General features: G+C 45.5%; 1 protein-coding gene across 1 annotated transcript in view; it reads left to right on the top strand.

Moving 5' to 3' along the window:
- LOC128710446 (uncharacterized) overlaps positions 1-18,277 on the top strand; it is a 154,484-nt gene that overhangs the window by 85,583 nt on the left and 50,624 nt on the right. Inside the window, exons 4-5 of the mRNA XM_053805499.1 lie at positions 4,600-5,066; positions 9,897-10,647. Coding sequence (XP_053661474.1) covers positions 4,600-5,066; positions 9,897-10,647 — 1,218 coding nt within the window. The remainder of the gene's footprint in view (positions 1-4,599; positions 5,067-9,896; positions 10,648-18,277) is intronic.

The following is an 18,277-nucleotide window of genomic DNA, read 5'->3' as shown; positions in this document are numbered from 1 at the left end:
AAAAAGAAACAAAAACGAAAGGAAACAACTACAATAGCAAAGAAAAGGCTCCGACACACATCCATTATGTAAAAAATCAATTAAACCCACCGCGTGCGCTGCACTTGCCAGCGATTGTTGCAGTGCCCAATTAATAACATGACATATGCAAATAGCAAGCAGTTTGCCTGGTTCGACACGTTAAAAGTAAAACTACACACACTTACACACACCCAAACATGTGCTTCCCCAAAGTGTGCTTCCCGAACGTTGCGGACAGGCGAAATGCGTACAGCTGTTTGTTTGTTTTCCATCGCCAACGCCATCGACAGGGAACAACTTTACTACACTGTTGCACCTGCGATGGTGCAAGGATTGACCCGCTGTTGTGCCACCGTGAAAAAGTGATCGAACCGTACTCCGTACGTGTGTGTTTCATTTTGGTTTTTTCCCCAACCCATTCCGCGCTTTTTCCACGCTACACCACGACACTGATTGATTTGCATTTGCGCGCAAGCCTGGGCTGGGTCGGGTGTGGAAAATCCGTGTGTGGTGCAAATGGATGGTGAAATAAAATTTAAAAATTTATCTTGCTCCTGCTTGTTTTCCCGCTGAGCTTGGCATGCCTCACCCCCCCTCCCACGCCCATTACCCTACCCGGGGTAGGACATGGATTGTGAAGTTCCCATATGTTTCACCGCTGATCCCCCCGGGGGGCGGAGTTCGACACCCGCGTCGAAACGGGGAGCGCTCAGGCAGTGGGAGGGAAGGATAATATTTATTAGCATTCGACAGGGCGTGGAAAATTAATGAAAACCATCTGGATTGTGTAGCGGTGAGTGTTTCTCGGTCGCGCGGAACTATCGCGCTAGCACATTCGATTTCTTCGCACCGGAGTTTTTCCCTGCACCCTACCCATATGGCGCACATTCAAATAAATCCTTTTGGCAGGTTGGAGGTGCCAGCTTGCGATGGCATACGCCTGGTCGGGCAGTAGTAGCTAAATCAAATATCATTAAAATGTATAGCTTGTGCTGCCGCGGGATGAGACGCGGGCACTCGGGAGGCGAGTTGGCACTAGTCATGTCAATAATTCAATTCTATGGTCGCGGTTGAAGTTCGGGAAATGATGTTTGGGTACGGTTTGGCAGTTAACGCAACTGTCTCGAACGCTGCTCCTCCCCGACCCGGGGTCGTACAGCTAAGCATTTCAAGGAGAGAATCAGGCACTCCGGAAGGCGAAGCGACGACTTGTTTAAACTCACACGCTTTGTTTTTGCATTGCCAAATGCCGGAACCGCACACCAAGGGGGTTTCGCCCCCGCTCGAAACCATCTCAGTCTCGGGGTAAAACTCTACTGCATGGCAGAACTGGGTGACTTCATGAACCGACTTCAAACCTCCAAACCGTACGAAAAGTTACACACTCGGTTGGGTTTTTTAAGGGGTGGTGTACATAGTATCTGCTCGGATCCTCACCGGCCTTCCGCACATAGTTCTACTCCTCGTGATCAACCCTTGTGCGAGTGATCCGGTGCCTTCGGTGTCCGCTCTACCGTTGGCGCTGAAACTAGCTTCCTTCCGTTCGGCACCGAAAGCCACTTGAACTTTCGATGGCTTTTGAGGTGGATTTCGTAGACGTTCGAGAATCAGCGTGCGTGTAACGGGGGTGAGAAGAATATGGACAGCTTCATGATTCATGTGGGTAAGCTCTTTTGCGCTAGGTTTGGGCTACACACTCGAAAGCGCTCTTTCTGCTCTGGTTGGCGTTCGTGGCGTTTAGGCAACATCCGATCGCCCCCTCCGGGAGCGTGAGCTGGTTCCCTTCGAAAGACAAAGAAAGATTTAGCAAACTTCAAAGTTTGTGCGTGGCTTCTTGCGTGGAAATCCAATTCGAATAAATTGGACTTTTCGAGGGTGTCGGTGTGGGGTGTGGAGCTTTTTTTTTGTTGCTTCGCTTTTTGGACAGCGATTGGTTTTGCTTTAAGCGGAGAACTTTAATGCGTGGCAGAATTTGAATGGTTCGTTGTTTTGATCGATGGGAAGTGGGTTAAAGTGTGAAAGTTTTGTGAATTATATATGGGGTTTGTGTAAATTTTGTTTTGTTAAAAGCTTTATCGAGGTGACTACTACAGAGGATGATTTTTAAAAGATATGAATGATTCTAATCTATATGATTTAAGATATAGAAAAAGCATTGATTTTTTTAATTAAATGGAGTTACCAGAGAGATCCGCGTACGTCGAGTCTGGGTGCAACATCGTTTATACATGAAAGTAAGAAATCTTGCTCTGCCCGTTATTATTTAAGGTAGTTCAGACTTTTTGCAAGAAAATAGGAACCAAATTTTGTAAAAAATTGTAGATCAATGTATGTTACATAAATGCTTGAATTTTGTGCTATAAACTAGCACAGCTTTCATATTTCGAAACCCACGAATCTCAGAATCCGCCTGTAATAGGTACCGTGTGTCTTGGGGACTACCTGTCTGTCATGTACAACGTAAATGGTTTATTAGGGAAAATTGCAAGGTTTGTACTGTCATAAGCATCTCGGAAATTTGGTTTATTGACATCTTTTGACACATCCCATACAAATCCTTCCAGGTTCATCGGATGATGCGAATCACAGCGTGCGCGTGAGACAGAAAACATTCACTGTCTGTTTGTGTGCGTATGTGTGATAAATTGTTTATCACACTCACTGTTGTGCATCGTAAGCGCCCACAACAAGGACATTTTGTGTAGCAGAAAGCGGGAACCGGGTGTCTTCGCAATATGTACATGACTGGGTACCGATGTAACCCAACGGCCTTCCCGACTTTACCATACATCATATTGTTGCTTCGTTGCCCGCGACATCGCTACCCGGTGCGCGTTCACGTCCACGGCGTTTCGTGTGTGAGTCATAAATTGTGTCCATCGTTGGCGCGGCGTTCGGCTGTCAGTCGGATTACCGTCCACTGTGGGAACCGCCCCGTTTTCTCTTTACGCTCGCAAAACCCATAGGAGGCAGCCGTTTAGCATCGCGTAAGCGGCTTAGTCCACTACGTGAAGCAGTGCGGCACCACGTACATGCGTACACATTGTAGCCGAGGGATTAACGGGATCAACATTTGCTTGTCCTTAGCCCGGGCTGGGGGTGGGTTTTTACAGCGTTTGTCTACATGACGCGCAGGCCGCCGTAGAGTGTGCCATGTTTTGCATGTCTTTTCGACAAATCAATTGATGTTACTTACTCCTTTTTTTGCGCCCATAAGTTCCCGCAAAACGGCGAAGCTTTCTGGCTTCCGTAATCCTTTTCACTAATCCCTTGTGCCGGCAGGGACACAAACTGTCGAACACCAGTGAGACGCTGCGTTCAGTGCCAAGGGGGGGACCCAGAGTTAATTCGCTGCTGTTTGATTCGGTGGTAGAGGTGATGGGGTTTTTTTCCAGCACTTTTCACTGTCACCATCGGAGCATACGTATCCGATCGATCGGATGCCGGAAAGGCTTCATCTGTCTGTCACATGTCGCCGTACGGGAAATGGGAAAATATGCTCAATTCGTAACGTGCAATAACAGAGACGCAGAATAACAACAACGACAGCGACATCCAAATAACGTCCTTTTCCCAAATATCGATGGTTTTGGGTTTCGGTTTGAAATGCTAATTTTGCCGCTCAGTTCTGGATGATATGCGAGCGAATGTGATACCGGATCGGAACGGTATTTTCCACCTTTATTTATTTACCCGTTTTTTTTTAGCTCGCATACCCCAAAGGACCGTAGTGTGTTCGGTGCGGTGTACCGTGTAGGTTACTTCTTTCATCTTTGAAGCGAACTGTCACGCAATCGAGGGATGCGGACATTGGGGAATAGTGAAACATAACAAAAAAAACCGATCCAAGGAGCTTTTTCTTTCTCGTTCGGTCGTTGTTTGTGGTGGTTGGGTTGTTTGTTGAGCACAGCTCGTTTGAATTGTGCGCTGCCTGATGATCCTTGCCGGAACTCGTCCTTGTTCCGGGGGACAGCTTACGGTGCTGGTAGTAAAACATGCATACGATATTATGTAATACGTGGCGGATGATTATTTATGAGGCGGAAGAACTTTCCAAAGCCACACACACACAAACGCAAACATGATACCCGCTCATCGTTTGACATGTACGTGTTGTGTTGGGAAATTTGATAAAGAGAGGAACGTTACATCGAACGTTTGTTCGGTGGAATATTTTCAACAACTCCAACAACAGTTGGGCCAACCAATAAATACTCATAAATCAAAGTAATCGCGAGCCGATCGTCGACACATGAGTGGGCAGAATGTTTGGAAGAATATCATCTTTTTGGGGATTTTTGAGATCGAGTTCACCAAATGTCGATGCCTACTTTGTGTAGTTTGAAGTTAATTTGCTGCAGGTATCTCGTACGAAACGAACCTCACATGTGGGAAAATGTAACCAAAAAAGAACTCGTAAAGTCGGACATCACAAAGATGAAGCTTCTTTTGAACCGTTTAACAGTGTTCCATGCGCCATACGTTCGTCTGCTAATAACTAATAGACACACTGACACGATGAAAGCTCCCGTTTTATTGTTTCCACTTGCTAATCGGCTCCATTTTCACCTTTCACAGACGATGAACACTCGCACGTCCACGGTGTGCTGACCAGCGACAACCTGTTCGACGGTACGGTTGTCACGAACCTAGAGCAATACTACATCGAACCGGCCGCCCGTTACTCACCGGAGCTCGAGCGGCGGCACGGTGTCCATACTGTGATCTACAAACTCAGCGATGTGAAAATTCACCAGAACCACCATGGTCATCACCGGCCACCACTGAGGACCGCTGAGGCTCAGGGTGGCAGCCGGGATGGTTCTGCTGCACCCGAACGCCAAGGTGCAACGTCCGGTGTGCGTACGTTAAATTTAGCAAAAACCCAGCCTAGCACTAGAATTCAATTCAATCACAACCCGGATGAGAGTGGCCGGCGAACCGAACCGGTGCACAGCAGCGAGGCCGAAGCAAGGCAACATCGCATCGGAACTGCAACGCGCAAAACGCGTAGAAAACGGCGCTGGCTGGAGGAAGAAGAAGTGGTAAGTTAAATCATTACTGGATTGCACTTCCGCACATTCCGTAACTTTCGTTACGATCGCATGCAAAGCAAAACAAAAAACTCGATCCTTTCAAACGACTGCGCAATCATCGGCCACGGTATCGATCGCTTGCTACGTGAAAGCTCTCCAGTCACCAGACTCGGGTGGCGCGTTTGTGCATAAACTTGTCCCCGCTAACTTTTCCACATTATCGAATCTTTCGGCGAAAGGCTTCGGATCGGTTCAATGCGCAACACCGTACGGCATCGGCATTTTCACCTGATCTCGGTTTGAAAGTTTCTCCAGTTGAACCGCCAGCATGAAACGAGCAGCATGGTGCGTCATTACTCGTCCGAGCGTCGGTGAAGTTTAAAAATAAAGATATCAGGGATTAGTTAATTTTATTTTGCAACGTGCTGGTAGGGGAATGAGAATGATGAACGGAAAAGTTTTCTTCTGCCACGCTGTTCGCATCCTTCCCCACCCACACGGTGTGGGGGCCTACGGTGCGGAAAAACTTTAATTCCTGTGGCGTACTAACGGTACGTGCCGACGGGTGCATTTCATTAAATAATGAAACGATGCCGTACCGTGGGGGGATGGGATGTGAGGAGGAGTTAAATCATGGTCTGTGTGTTGAAATCATTCACAGCGCATGATAGGTGTCGACCCAGTTCGGGGTCGGGGTAGCTCTGGTCGTTTCACAGACGACATGTCACTAATCCGAGAGAGATTAACAGAAACATGACACGAATACCATTTATGAACACACCGAAGATTCCTTTGGCCTGTGTGCAACGGTTTGAAGTTCGTAGACCTTGAACTTCAGCTTGCAGCCAATTTCGGTGTCGGTGTGAACGTGCCGATGACCCTACCCTTTTTTTACGGCACGATACCTAAAGCGGTGCGGAATAGTTTGTGCAAGCTGTCAACTTTTCCTTGCTGATTGTCAGTTACCTCGTCAGAGGTTGGTTGAGAGTGTGAAGCACCGACATGGGTCAATTATTTGCATCGATAATCTGGAATGGACGGCGTTCATTACCGATATTGAGCGGATTTGGGAATAGTTTTCGAGGCAAAGGACAAGGAAAGCAAAGCAGTTTGCTGCCGAACCAAACCATCGAAGGAATGAGCGTGCAAAGCTTCGGCTAAACCACAATTTGTTTGCACAAAATCGACTTAGCTAAATCTTGTTACGCGATCGTTATGACGGGGTGCTTCATTTCCCTGGAGCGTACGGAACCTTGCCGTAACGTTACTATTTGTGCCAGTGTGGCTGGTGGAGTTGGTTTACACCGCTTCACTTCTGGTGGGGAAGATGGGAACTAACTTGATTTGCTCGAAATAACGAAAAACATGGATCGAATGATGGACAGCATCCCAGCACTCATGAAGCAGTGTGGTGATTCCATCGATCAATCTTCTGCACGAAAGTGTTTAAAGTGATACATTTAATCAGAAGCAGTACAACAAGCATAGTTTTGTGTTGTTTTTTTTTTTTGAGGAAAACTACTTGTAGTTTTATATTAGTAACTATTTTTTATTAACAGGTTTCTGAATTAAAATAATGTGAAGTTTACTAACAAGAGACATGACTAGGGACCTTACGTAATTGTAGAACTTTTTTAGGAATTTTGTTAAAGAATCATGTCTACCGTAACTCAGGAAGTTGAAATCTTCTAGCAATTACTTTGCGAAAAGCATTTTTGCTAGGAGATTATTGTATTATCCTGCTTGTAGTTTAGTTAATTGTTGAAAGATTGATTTTTACAAGTACTTCTTGAAAGCTGGAGCATTAAGCAAATGCATGCTGACTGCATTTCTCCTCATTATTTAGACAATTGTGATAGTACACCGTAAAACATACATCGCAGAGTTGAATTTCAGTAAGTTCTCTAACATCACTCAACTCTTATCATGTGCATCAATTTGTGTGTAGCATAAAATGATTCCCATTCGTAGCCTCTTTTTCCAGTGCAATTGTTGTCCTTTGATCTGCCGATTAGATGCGATGCTCCGCTAGGCACTGGATGCACGGTACGAAACCTCACTGCTTTCCGGGAGGGGGGGAGGTTTCCCCGCCAGCCCAACAAATCCCAGCTTTCTTGATCAATAGAAGATTTCTTCCTTTGTTGAACCATCGTGCCGGTCCGTTGAACGTACGAGCATCCTTCGCTCGAGGACACGACTACTTCAAATACATGCAAACATCCCGTGCCTGTGCGCCCCGGAGTTGATTTCGATTTCGTTTGAAGTTTGCACCGCTACAATGACGCGCTCTGCCGTCATTGCCCGTGTGGCGAAGGAAATTGTAACCCAATGATTTCATTCCCCCTTTGTGCCGCGGACGGTTGGGAAGAGTTATGCGGTACGACGGTACGTAAACGACGAACGGATATCGAACGATTTTCAAAACGATTGCGTTCGTGCAGAACACTGCGGGCGAGAGTGGCTTTGTGGCTGGCCAAGCACTGGGACGAAACGTAGCGGTACCGGATGCGGTCCGGGTTTTAAAGTCGACTGTATGTGCGCCGTTGTGCTTTCCTTCCTTCTTTTAAATGTTGGCTTTTCGCAAAAGAAATGCCTTCCACCGCTGTAGCCCATATCCGATGCGATGGATTCGAGGTACGTGTTCACGGCATCCCTTCACGACACCGCCGTTTTGTGGGAGCTTGAAATTCTCGGTTCACAAAGATGTGGCCTCCCTTCCTCACGGCGGCAAACGTAAAACCGAACCGAAGCCGAAAAGATCCGTGCCCCATTCCGGTGCACTCCAATCAAGCTGCGGACTAACAGTCCCACTTCCTCCGCCGTACCTTCCCTCCACCGTTTCACCCCTCCTTGGTGGGGGGTTCCTTTGCAAGGTGAACACAAAATGGTGTAGCCGCGGACGAAAATCGTTCACCGTCATTGCCGCCGGTTCGGGTGGATGGCGTTAAAAGGTCGCCCCGGAAAGCAACCGGAAAGCTTTTAGCCTTTTAGTTATTTACAAAGCTTACGCTTCGACGGCGTTTGTGAGTTCCGGGTGTTGTACCCGGCGTCTCCCGCTCTCGGTGGCATCTTTTGTGCATCTCGCTTCACACGCAAGCCATCTGACTCGGTTGGTCACCATTTCTTCAGCAGCCGAATGTGTACCGTTTGTGTGTGTGTGTGTGTGTGTGTGTGCGCCATCCGTCCGGTGAATTTAGAATGGAATGATCGAACCGTACGAAACGATTTGGACCCATACCAGCTTCCTGTCCCTCATCCTTTAAAGGGGCCAGCAGAAAATGGCCTCGAAAGGGAAGCGAAATGAATGTCAAATCGGATTCTGCACCAGACGACACAGAACGACAGACGCCTGTCGATTTTCCCGGTGCGCTCTCCCGCTGCTTTGTGGACGAGCGGTGCTGAAACACGGCCCGGGTACTATTTTTATCCGATCGTGAAGTTGGAAGCTCCTGCGCGTGCTCCCCAAGATCGTTGCCGGCATTGAAAGGATGAGGTTGGGTGTTCGGGGCACAAAACGGGGATCGAAGTGTGGAAACGCAGCAAGGCTTCCTACCGGAAGTGAGGACCGTATTTACATTTCAATGACTCAATTCACCCCTCGGGGAACGCAAGACCCGCAAGCTATTTGCTGAGTGGCACACAGAACAGTTTCTACTTCATCGACCAGATTGCATTACTCGAAGAAAGCGACAATGGCGAACCGAAGGAATCGGGTTGTTCAGTCTTTTATTAGGGGGGTTTTTTTGCTTGCTGTTTGCTTCATCTTGGTCCTCAACCCTGTGCAATGCTCTGCCCGGAAGGGAAACATTGAGAAGATCTCCATCTCCCAAGAACCAATCGAAACCCTTTTGCCATTGTGGCGATACCGTTCGTACTATCTGTGCCACTTAATGGCCACATTAGTGAGTGCCTCTGGACCGTTCAATAAGCAGCCAGCAGCACTAGGAAAACTTTCCATTTGTATGAGTGCATGTGTGTGTGTTTGTTGCTTTCCTACGTAATCTGATTCAAGTGGGTTCCACAGTGTTTTTTTTATGCTGTGTGCTCATTCCATTCCCACAGAAGCACTCCGGATGTTCTCGGTGCCTGCTAAAAGGGGATTTTAAAAACAATGAAGATTCTTTACTGCCTGGTCAGATCTCAATGGGGGGTGGTTTGTTCCAATGAAAAAACATCCCCTTGGAGTCCAGTGGTGGAAAGAAAAACTCATTCTTAACACGCACCTTACACAATGTATTCATAGTGCTTGTGTGTGGGTTTTCCAACACTTAGCAAAATTTGCATTTTGTTTTCAGTCCGATCGGCAAAATCCTACAGCTTTTGGCCCTTACTCCTAAGTGGATTTAGGTTGGAAATAGACTAGAAGCAGCAGTGGTCCGTTTGGTCCGTTTTGTAAAATTTTTATTTATTTTTTCCCTCCCGGTTTTGTTGCTTCGAGTCTTCTAGTTTCCTAATTGCGTTAATTAATTGGCATGCCTGGAAATCATCACTCTTCGAAAACAATGGACAACGCAAGGACGAACTCGACATCCCGGCACCGGGGGGTACTGGTTAAATTGTTATGGATTTATGTGGGTAAATTCCCGAGAGCTGACTAAGCAAACCCATGCCGACGGTGCAGTGGCTCGCTTCCCTTCGATGCTTGCCCGGTCTGTATTGGACGGAAGTTGTGTAACAGGATACCGCAACTATTCTCCCGGTGGCCCGGTCGTCACTCGCTCGCTCGGGAAAATAGGGGAGGGAAATAACTGTAAATTGAGCTGATTAAGGTTGTTGAAGCAAGCAGGCACTAATTGGTTGTTGTCTTCTCTTTATCACTCTTGCGTCACTCTATTGCAGATACAGGAGAGTAGAAACCCATCGCTGCCACTAGATCTAGAAGTACCCTATAACAATGACTACACGATAGTGCGCAGTCACGGGAAGGCGACGAACGTCGGCAGTACCGTAGCACCGGTTGGCACGGGTGCGGCACCTGGCGCCCTTCCTCCCACCCGTACCACCATCAACCGGACGGTCAATCGAGGCATTATTGGTGGAACGGGAATCGATGCACCGATGGTACGAACGACCGCACCGGCAGTAAACAATCGTAAGAACCATTTTCTGTACAACATCTACAATCCGCACGGTAGCGGTAGTACCATCATTACGGGCGGTGGGATGGTAAGCGGTATCGGGGGTGGTGGTGCGGAACAGCACCCGTGGACGCGCACGATCAACATGACCGGTACGAACTACAACAAGGATCACTACGTGGAGATAATCACGAAGAATGGATCGACGCGCAAGAACATCCCCGTCGCGGACCACCCGGATGTGATGGTGAATGGCAATATCAACTTGAACGTGCGGAACGATCTCCACGATCACCATCACCATCATCAGCAGCAGCTGTTGCAGCAGCAGCAGCAGCAGCAGCAAAAGGACCAAAAATCCTTTGCCAATTCGCTGTACGATCGGAAGAGCACTTGTATGTTGTATCTGCAGGCGGACCATACCTTCTTCCAGAAGATGGGCTCGGACGAGGCGAGTATCGAGGCCATCACACGGCACGTGCAGCGAGCTAATCTCATCTACCGGAAAACAGGTAAGTGTTTGCCTATGTGTCAATTGTGTTTGGCCACGAACTGTTAAAGGAAAATTGCGATCGATTTAACGCATATACTGTTGGGTGTTAAATTAGGTTTACATTGTTTTGCAAGAGTTGATACATTACGAGTACATTACGAGTAGGAATAGCAATTCTCACGACGTAAAACTCATAGCTCTTCTTTGTTTTTACATGAACAAAAGAATATCTGGATCATATTGTTTGTTCTCTTAACGCATGGTAAACAAGCAAAAGCGGCATTAAAGCGATGCTGGGATCATGAGGCTGTCTTATATTATGAGCTGCTTCTAAATGGTCAACCCAGAACTCAGGAAAAGCTTCGAACCACAACTCGTTTGGAGCTAGGTTTGAAGAAAAGACCAACTTAAATATGAAATTGGATATGAATGAGTAATCTTTCTACTCATAATGTTCCGTAATTTTCCGTTGTCGAGAGCTATTTGGAGAATTGTGGATAGAAAATTCAATAATTCTTAAATTTTAGCTCGATCCATGCTGGACAATCTAAAGAGTCTTCTAATTTATAATTTTCTGCTAAGGGGATTGAAAATTTGCACGGATCGTTGTTGAGCTAACTTCCAAAAATAAAATGAATTAGTAACAATGAAATGCTGAATAAGTAGGACTTCTTTGATGGACAACCGTAAAAATAAAAGCTATTTATCCACATTCAAGTCTCAAATTTGGGCCATAATACGCTTGAAACTTTAATGTACACCTGATGTGTTGTTACATATACAAGAACAAACATCTTAATTTGCAGTAGAGAAGTTAAACATTAATTAAGCTAGTTAGGAAGTTAAAGATACGTTCGCTTGAAGCAATGAGATCCATGTCAATAATCCTTCAATACCATCCTGATCCGGCCTCAACGGGGTTAAGCAAACTCAAAGGAATCAATTTATTTGTACCGTGCAAATTGCAATACTCTCAAAACAATCTGTTTGCATTAAATTGCTTATTCCATTTCGTTCCGCTGTCTCTCCCCACCGTTGCTCGGAGCATGGAATGTCGTTTCGTTATGCTTGCGAAAATGCATAAGCATATCGTTCAATTTAAGTAATATTTTACTGTAACCATTCGTATCGGAAACGGGACCGGATTTCGGTGAGACATCGGGCTAAAGCAGTTTTGGCAGTGGCAGAACCCCTGACCTTACTACCTCCGTTTTCGGCTGCATTGTTTGGTGCGCAAAATTCACTATCCAGACAATGGGCGATAAGCACTCGGAAAAATAACAAACAAACAAAAAAAACCAGCAGGACTATCATGAATCTCTTAACCTTCTCTGTTTGGTTCCTTTTGTTGCCAATGGAGAAGAACCAAGACCCGGGCAAGTCGAGCCCGGTCGAACGATGGCATCGCAAATTTAACACTGGCGTGCATGCATGCCACAACACAATCCGCTTTGAAAGGCATTGGCACCCGTGCAGCTTGTCGCCCTCGTAAACCTACCCCACACGAGGACTGAAATACTCTCTCGTGCAACGGGTCGAATCGAATCACAAAACTGTATTTGATAGTAGCTTGAATATTTTGGCCCATCTTCCCAGGTCTCAGGACCATCAGGATTGGTCTTTATGGGGTCACGGGAAGGGGGAAGCCGGAAGGGGCCAGATGTGGGGGACTAAAATCGGAATAACTAAACCGAGTCTCGCAGGATCCTCCACTAGCCCCGCCCCGAAACGTACTGCATGCATCACTTGCACCTTGATCCCGAAAGCGCCCCCCTCTCCCTCCCCCCCCCCCTCCGCTCAAAAAAGGATCGGCCAAATATTCCGACAGCCAAAAACTCGTTTATAGCATTACATGTTTTCCGTTTTTGCTTCTGGTCGCTCGTCAACCGACATCGGAATTGAAGTTAGCCCGTGGATGCTCTGGGTGGTGCGGGAGAAAGGGCGGTGTTTATATGTATTTTATTCCTGAACATTTGCAACTTTTCCTCCTATTTCGGAGTTGGCATCGCAACGAATACGTTTCTTGCACGGAATCGAGAGAGGTTTTTTTTTTCTTCTCTCTCCATTTTTCCAACCAAACAAACGCCGCTCGGAAGCGTGTGCGGTGTCAATGTAGCGTTTGTTCCACTTTTCTGTCGTCTTCTTTCCTTCCATAAACAGCAAAAAAACCGGGTTGGCATGCTGAAACGTAACTAGAAACATTTGTTCCAGCGACCAGCGACAGAACTTCTCGTGCATTGATGTTATCATACCGGCTGGTTTGTGTGGGTGTGTGCGGGTGGGAGGGGGCGTCTATCGATAAAAGTGTGTTTGTGTATGTACGTATGTACACGGTTGTTTTTAGCTTTGCTCTTGTACCTCCACTGCTCGTCCAACATGTGTTTTGTTGCCTGTAGAAGATTGCTTCTCAAAGGGTTTTGGATGTCGCAATTGCTGGAAGCCCTGGTAGGTCCCCAACCGTGGGACATGAACGCTGCAGGCCGCCTAACCGGTGGTACGATGTAAAGCAACATCTTCTAAAACGAAGGAGGGAGGGGTTTGATCCTTCAGGTGGTTTCACACAGAGAGCAGCAAATAGCGAGTACTGGGCTGATTGATAATATCGTTGCCTGTAGTAGCTGTATTTCGGTGTGCCGTTCCTTTGTGCTTTCTAGCAGCAGTTCGAACAACAATGGTGTATATAATGCAGAATTCCATTTATATTTTTAACCAGAGCAACATTGCTATGCGGGAAAGAAAATAGAACGACGGAAACATTGGTGAAACACTTTGCCCCATTCCGATTCCAGCGCGGTCTGAATCTCTTGCAAGTTTGACAAAGAAATAAAATAGGCTAGGCGGGTTAGCGTATCAACCCGAGAAGTTGTTTGCATTTTCCGCCATAAGAATTGCCTCATGATAAACAGAGTAAATTTATTTACCATACTTGGGCGAAGCTTTCTTTAAATTCGAATGGCCCAATTCATGAAGGAATCGGTCCAATAGGCTGTATAACTAATAAAAGCTTCGCATCAGTGGAACAAAAACATACGTCTTTGTTTAAAGTTTTTTGTTTAATTAAAATGTTCATCAACACATGTTGTCGATAGAGCCAAAACCTTTAGGACATATGGTGTGATCTTCATATTGTTTTCACCTACGAAATCTTAATCCCAATACCGTGAAACTTTGCCCCGAAATGGGGAATTATTTTTATTTAGACATCTTCACAAGTAAAGCTGATGAAAAAAAAAATCATTGTTTCTAGGTCTATTATATATATTATTCCAGGTATTAACTCTACTTTTAATAATTTAGTCCTCAAAAATGTCCGTTATTTTTAATATTTTCTTAATTTTTTAAACGCTCACTTTTTGACTCGATTTTACCCGAATTTTGTACACTAAAAACACAACATAATTGATCAAAACTGACGGATGAAATGTTACTGGCGCTATTAAATTATCATTTATTAAATTACTATTATATTATCATCTGATCTGGTTCATAACATGCTGGACAATTCAATTTATTCAATAACATTATTTTTGTATAACCAGTGTTAATCAATGTTCAATTTTCCTTCTTTTTTATAAAAATATCTTCCCTATTGAAAGTATTTTGCTGACGCTCAAATGATTATGAAGCGGTATGCCAAAGTTCCCAGCGCTTAATTAAATGACATCGTAAACTCGTCCACCGACGCAATTTGCGTGTGAAAATCAATCAAAACTCGTTATGGTTCACCTACAATACGCAAAACGTTTGGTGGTTTTATCAAACCTCGCATACGGACAGTCGTGCTCGTGTCTTCGTGCCTCCATTCCAAACCTATAATGGGAAACTCTGCTTCAGTGACGCACTTGGGGAAAGGCGTTGTTGTTGTTTTTTTTTTGCGTCGGTTCGACGACATTCCCAAATCCGCAATCTCCTCAATTTCCCGCCCGTCGACACCGATGACATTCGACGGAAGCGCACCGGCATTCCGCCAGGCTGGTCCTTCATCAAATTTTACCGCAGTCATTTTCCGGTCGACAGCCTCCGGGCGGGGACGCAATTGTCCCCGTCGTCGTCGTATCGGGTTTGGCGGAAATATGCCGTACTACTGATAGGCCAAGCGGCTCCGATTGCGAAGCTGAGAGAATTTAATTCAATTCCAGCGTCCACTCAAACGCCTCGACAAGCTCGACACGATGTCGTTACGATGCCGGCCACCGGTGTGCCGGGAAGCGGAACAGAGGATGTGGATAGGGGAAAGTCAATTTCCCACGATGTTTTCCAGATCGGTGGGTTTGCGTACGTCTTTTGATACGCGTCACTCGATGCCGATCAGTCAGATCAGTCAGTTTCTACTCGGGTTGCTCTCGCGCTTACCGTCTGCTTAGATCCATTCATGCTCAATCGGACCGCTCAAAGCGCTGCTTAGACAGGCGTTTGCGTTAGCGGTGCAAGTAAGCACCAAACAAGGAAGAAGGATGTCTAAAATCTTAGCGAACTTGTCGTGTTTGGTGGTGGGAGAGGGGGCGAAAATCGTGTCGTTTAATCTTACCGCCACAACCGCTGGGGCAATACGTTCGCACACCTCATCTTCATATTATCAAACAGCTAGAAATTGGAAATCAACGAGGAAAAATATGCTGAAGATGGGTGAAATTGTAATTTGGCTGAAAAGCTGAAGCGTATTTTTCAACATCATTGGCACCCGAGAACTCAATCAAAGCGTAAAATTGGGAGCGCAAATTGGAGCGGCGGGAAAAGATGTGTCTGTCTGCTACTTTTTAGCCAAAAATTGTTTACACGCACACACCAACCACTGCTTTCGGGGCCAGTGATTTTCACGTTTGCAAATTACTTTGAGTTCGTTGGAATTAAGTGCAAATGCTGGAAATGTTTACTATGTCACTGTGGTGAAGTTAGTTGGAAAAATGTTTGCCCAGCGCATCTATGCGCGTTTGAGACACGTACGACATAAAACGCTGATCGGTTGTGTTAGTTAAAGTCCACGAATTACATCAAATGTAGGTATGCTTTTCTCAAAGGGGGATAAAATGGCATCGCTTTTTTATGGATTAACCAAAACTCGAACAGACAGGTAACACTAAGAAATATAAAACACAACAAATGCATTTTGGTAGACAACAGCTGACCACCAGCTATTGTGAAAACTTTTGCAATACCTGTTGGAGGTTGCAAGCCGTAAAAAGCCTGAACAAATGTTGTTGTAACCATCGAATTTCAATCGTAAAGTTTTTTTTCCCCTTACTCGAATGTTACGCAGTGCGAGAGTAGAATGACAACAAAAACCAAAAACAGGAAATGCATTTTATGTTCTTCATTGCACGTGGCTGTGGTTTTCGGTATCTCTCTGTAGTCTATCGGTTTTAGCAGAAGGTTTTAGTGCCATTTTGATTCCATTGCAATCTAACATCAATGTTCGCAGTTTTTCGGTGTAAAAGCACCACGACGAAAATAGTTGTGTTGTTACTGCTCGAGAGTAAAATATTTTGTTTTGCGTATGTTTAAGCAACATACTTGTACAATATGTTCAAGAATTTCCTAAAATAATGTTGTGTTTTATAAAAGATCCGGCCGTATATGTTTCCGGTTACTTTAACTTGTCATTGTTGTTGGAAATATTTTACCGTAGACTTTAGTATTATTGCGATGGTAGATGAAGCCAGCTATTAAATTAAAGAACGCATATGTAGTCCGCTTTAATTATACCGTGGCATTACAAGCATCCGACCTTTTGCTATTGGGTATTGATGTATTTCGCGCTGTGATTTGCTTCGAGTAAATAAGTAAGTAAATTCAGGTTTTTATTACTATTCGTCGATATGTTTTTTCAATGTGTTGATGTGGTGATGATTAGAGGTATATTTATATAACAGGTTGATACACTACGTGCTAGTGAATAAACTACGATGTATTTTGCTCGATTGCATTTAACGCATGAAAACATCGAATAAAAGCATAAAAAAAACAACATATTTTTACTCCATAACATGGTGTGGAATTGGATTTCCAATTTTGTTGTCGCTATCTGCACGCATACGTGGGAGAAAAAATACACCAGCCATTGATAAGATTAGATCTTGAGCGCAGATCCGATTAAAGCTTCAGCTACCAGGCGCCTCCATCAAACACTTCAACCATGCGTCTCCATTTAGGGCGCGTCAATTCACATGCGATTGATAGAACGCCACAAAAGCCCGACCGGTACGCGCTTACTGTGCGTACGTGCAGCGATTAGATTAGAGGAAAATACACAAACCGGGATGAACCGTTGCTCGCTGTGCACGGCGCAAACCCAGTTCCGCGCTGAACCGAAAGCGCAATCGGTTTGTTTTAGTTTTGCACTGTAATTTTTCGCCTATAAAATGGTACATCCGCTTTTCCAATTAAGTGCACATATTTTTCACCGAAACCACTGTTTGTTTTTCTGCAGCCAACCATTTCGCACCGAGTGTCGGTATTAAATCCCCGCGAAGTGAAACCACTCGTGCGGGTGTGTTAGTCCGATTGGGAGCAAATAATTGGAGCATGAAACAAAAAAAAATGGGCAGGGGAGGGCATAGGACCATCTAATCCGTCCGTTTGATGCACTTTTCGGGATTGCCTACTGGATTGCTTGGGCAGTACTATTTGCATAATTTAAACCTGTTCGAAACGTGACTTCGTTTGGTGAGGAAAGATGAAAGCGAAAATGGTTTGAATTTGAAACTGGAAAAGAATAAAAATGATACAGACAAAAAAAAAATACACACACCATGATTATCTGCAGCAACCGTTCACTAGTCAAGGCGTGTTGTTGTTAACGTAGCTGCCATCAAAAACAAACCACTCGATCGATACGTTAGGATTAACAAGCCCGTACACTGTAGACCGTTGTCTCCGTGCCGGCATGTTGTGGTGTGCCAAAATTTATTCCATCTCCCTGCCATCTTTGCAACGAACAACACGACCAACCTATCGGCGACGGAAACCACCCATTTAACATCGAGCATGTTAACGCCCGCCATCGAGTGGGCCGAACTGCTGCCACACTGCCGTTGATCGAAACCAACCGGCGTTGGGGTAGGCGAATGTTTCTCAAGTGAATAATAAAGTCCTGAAAAACCGATAATTGTCTTCTGGCACTGACACGAGCCTTCGGGGGGCCGTTATCGAACCACCGAGTCCACCGGCCGGAGCTGTCCTCATTTAGTGCCGGGTGACGTTTCTGTCAAAGCTCGTCTCCTCGGCTAGCGTCTGGTCGAATCGAAAGCGCAGAATGAAGACAGCCAGCATACGGCAGGAGTCGGTGGTCGGTTGGTTCTCGCTTTAAGCGAAACATGCCTAGCATAAATTTAAAATTATCGATTGGTGGTTCACGGACAACACGGGCTCGATTATGTTCGTGTGGTTTTGCTGCTCCGTGGTATGACAGCACGAAACACGGCCGGTACCATAAATTGCAACAATTTATGGTTAAACATAAACAACCGTAAAGCCCCCGCGCGTAAGCGGGATCAAAATTGAGACATTGGGAGCGCATTTTAATTGTCCGTCTGCATAATGTATAAAAATCGACACAGAAGGCAAACAAAAATAAATTGCACTGCCCGATACAGTGGGCAGCTTCCGGCACCGAGAAGATTGGGTGCTATTTGGTGGGATTTTGCAATTAA

This window comes from Anopheles marshallii, chromosome 2 (assembly GCF_943734725.1).
Source record: "Anopheles marshallii chromosome 2, idAnoMarsDA_429_01, whole genome shotgun sequence".
NCBI lineage: Eukaryota > Metazoa > Arthropoda > Insecta > Diptera > Culicidae > Anopheles > Anopheles marshallii.
The sequence above is the reverse complement of the archived record's forward strand: the minus strand, read 5'-3'. Positions and strand labels throughout refer to the sequence as shown.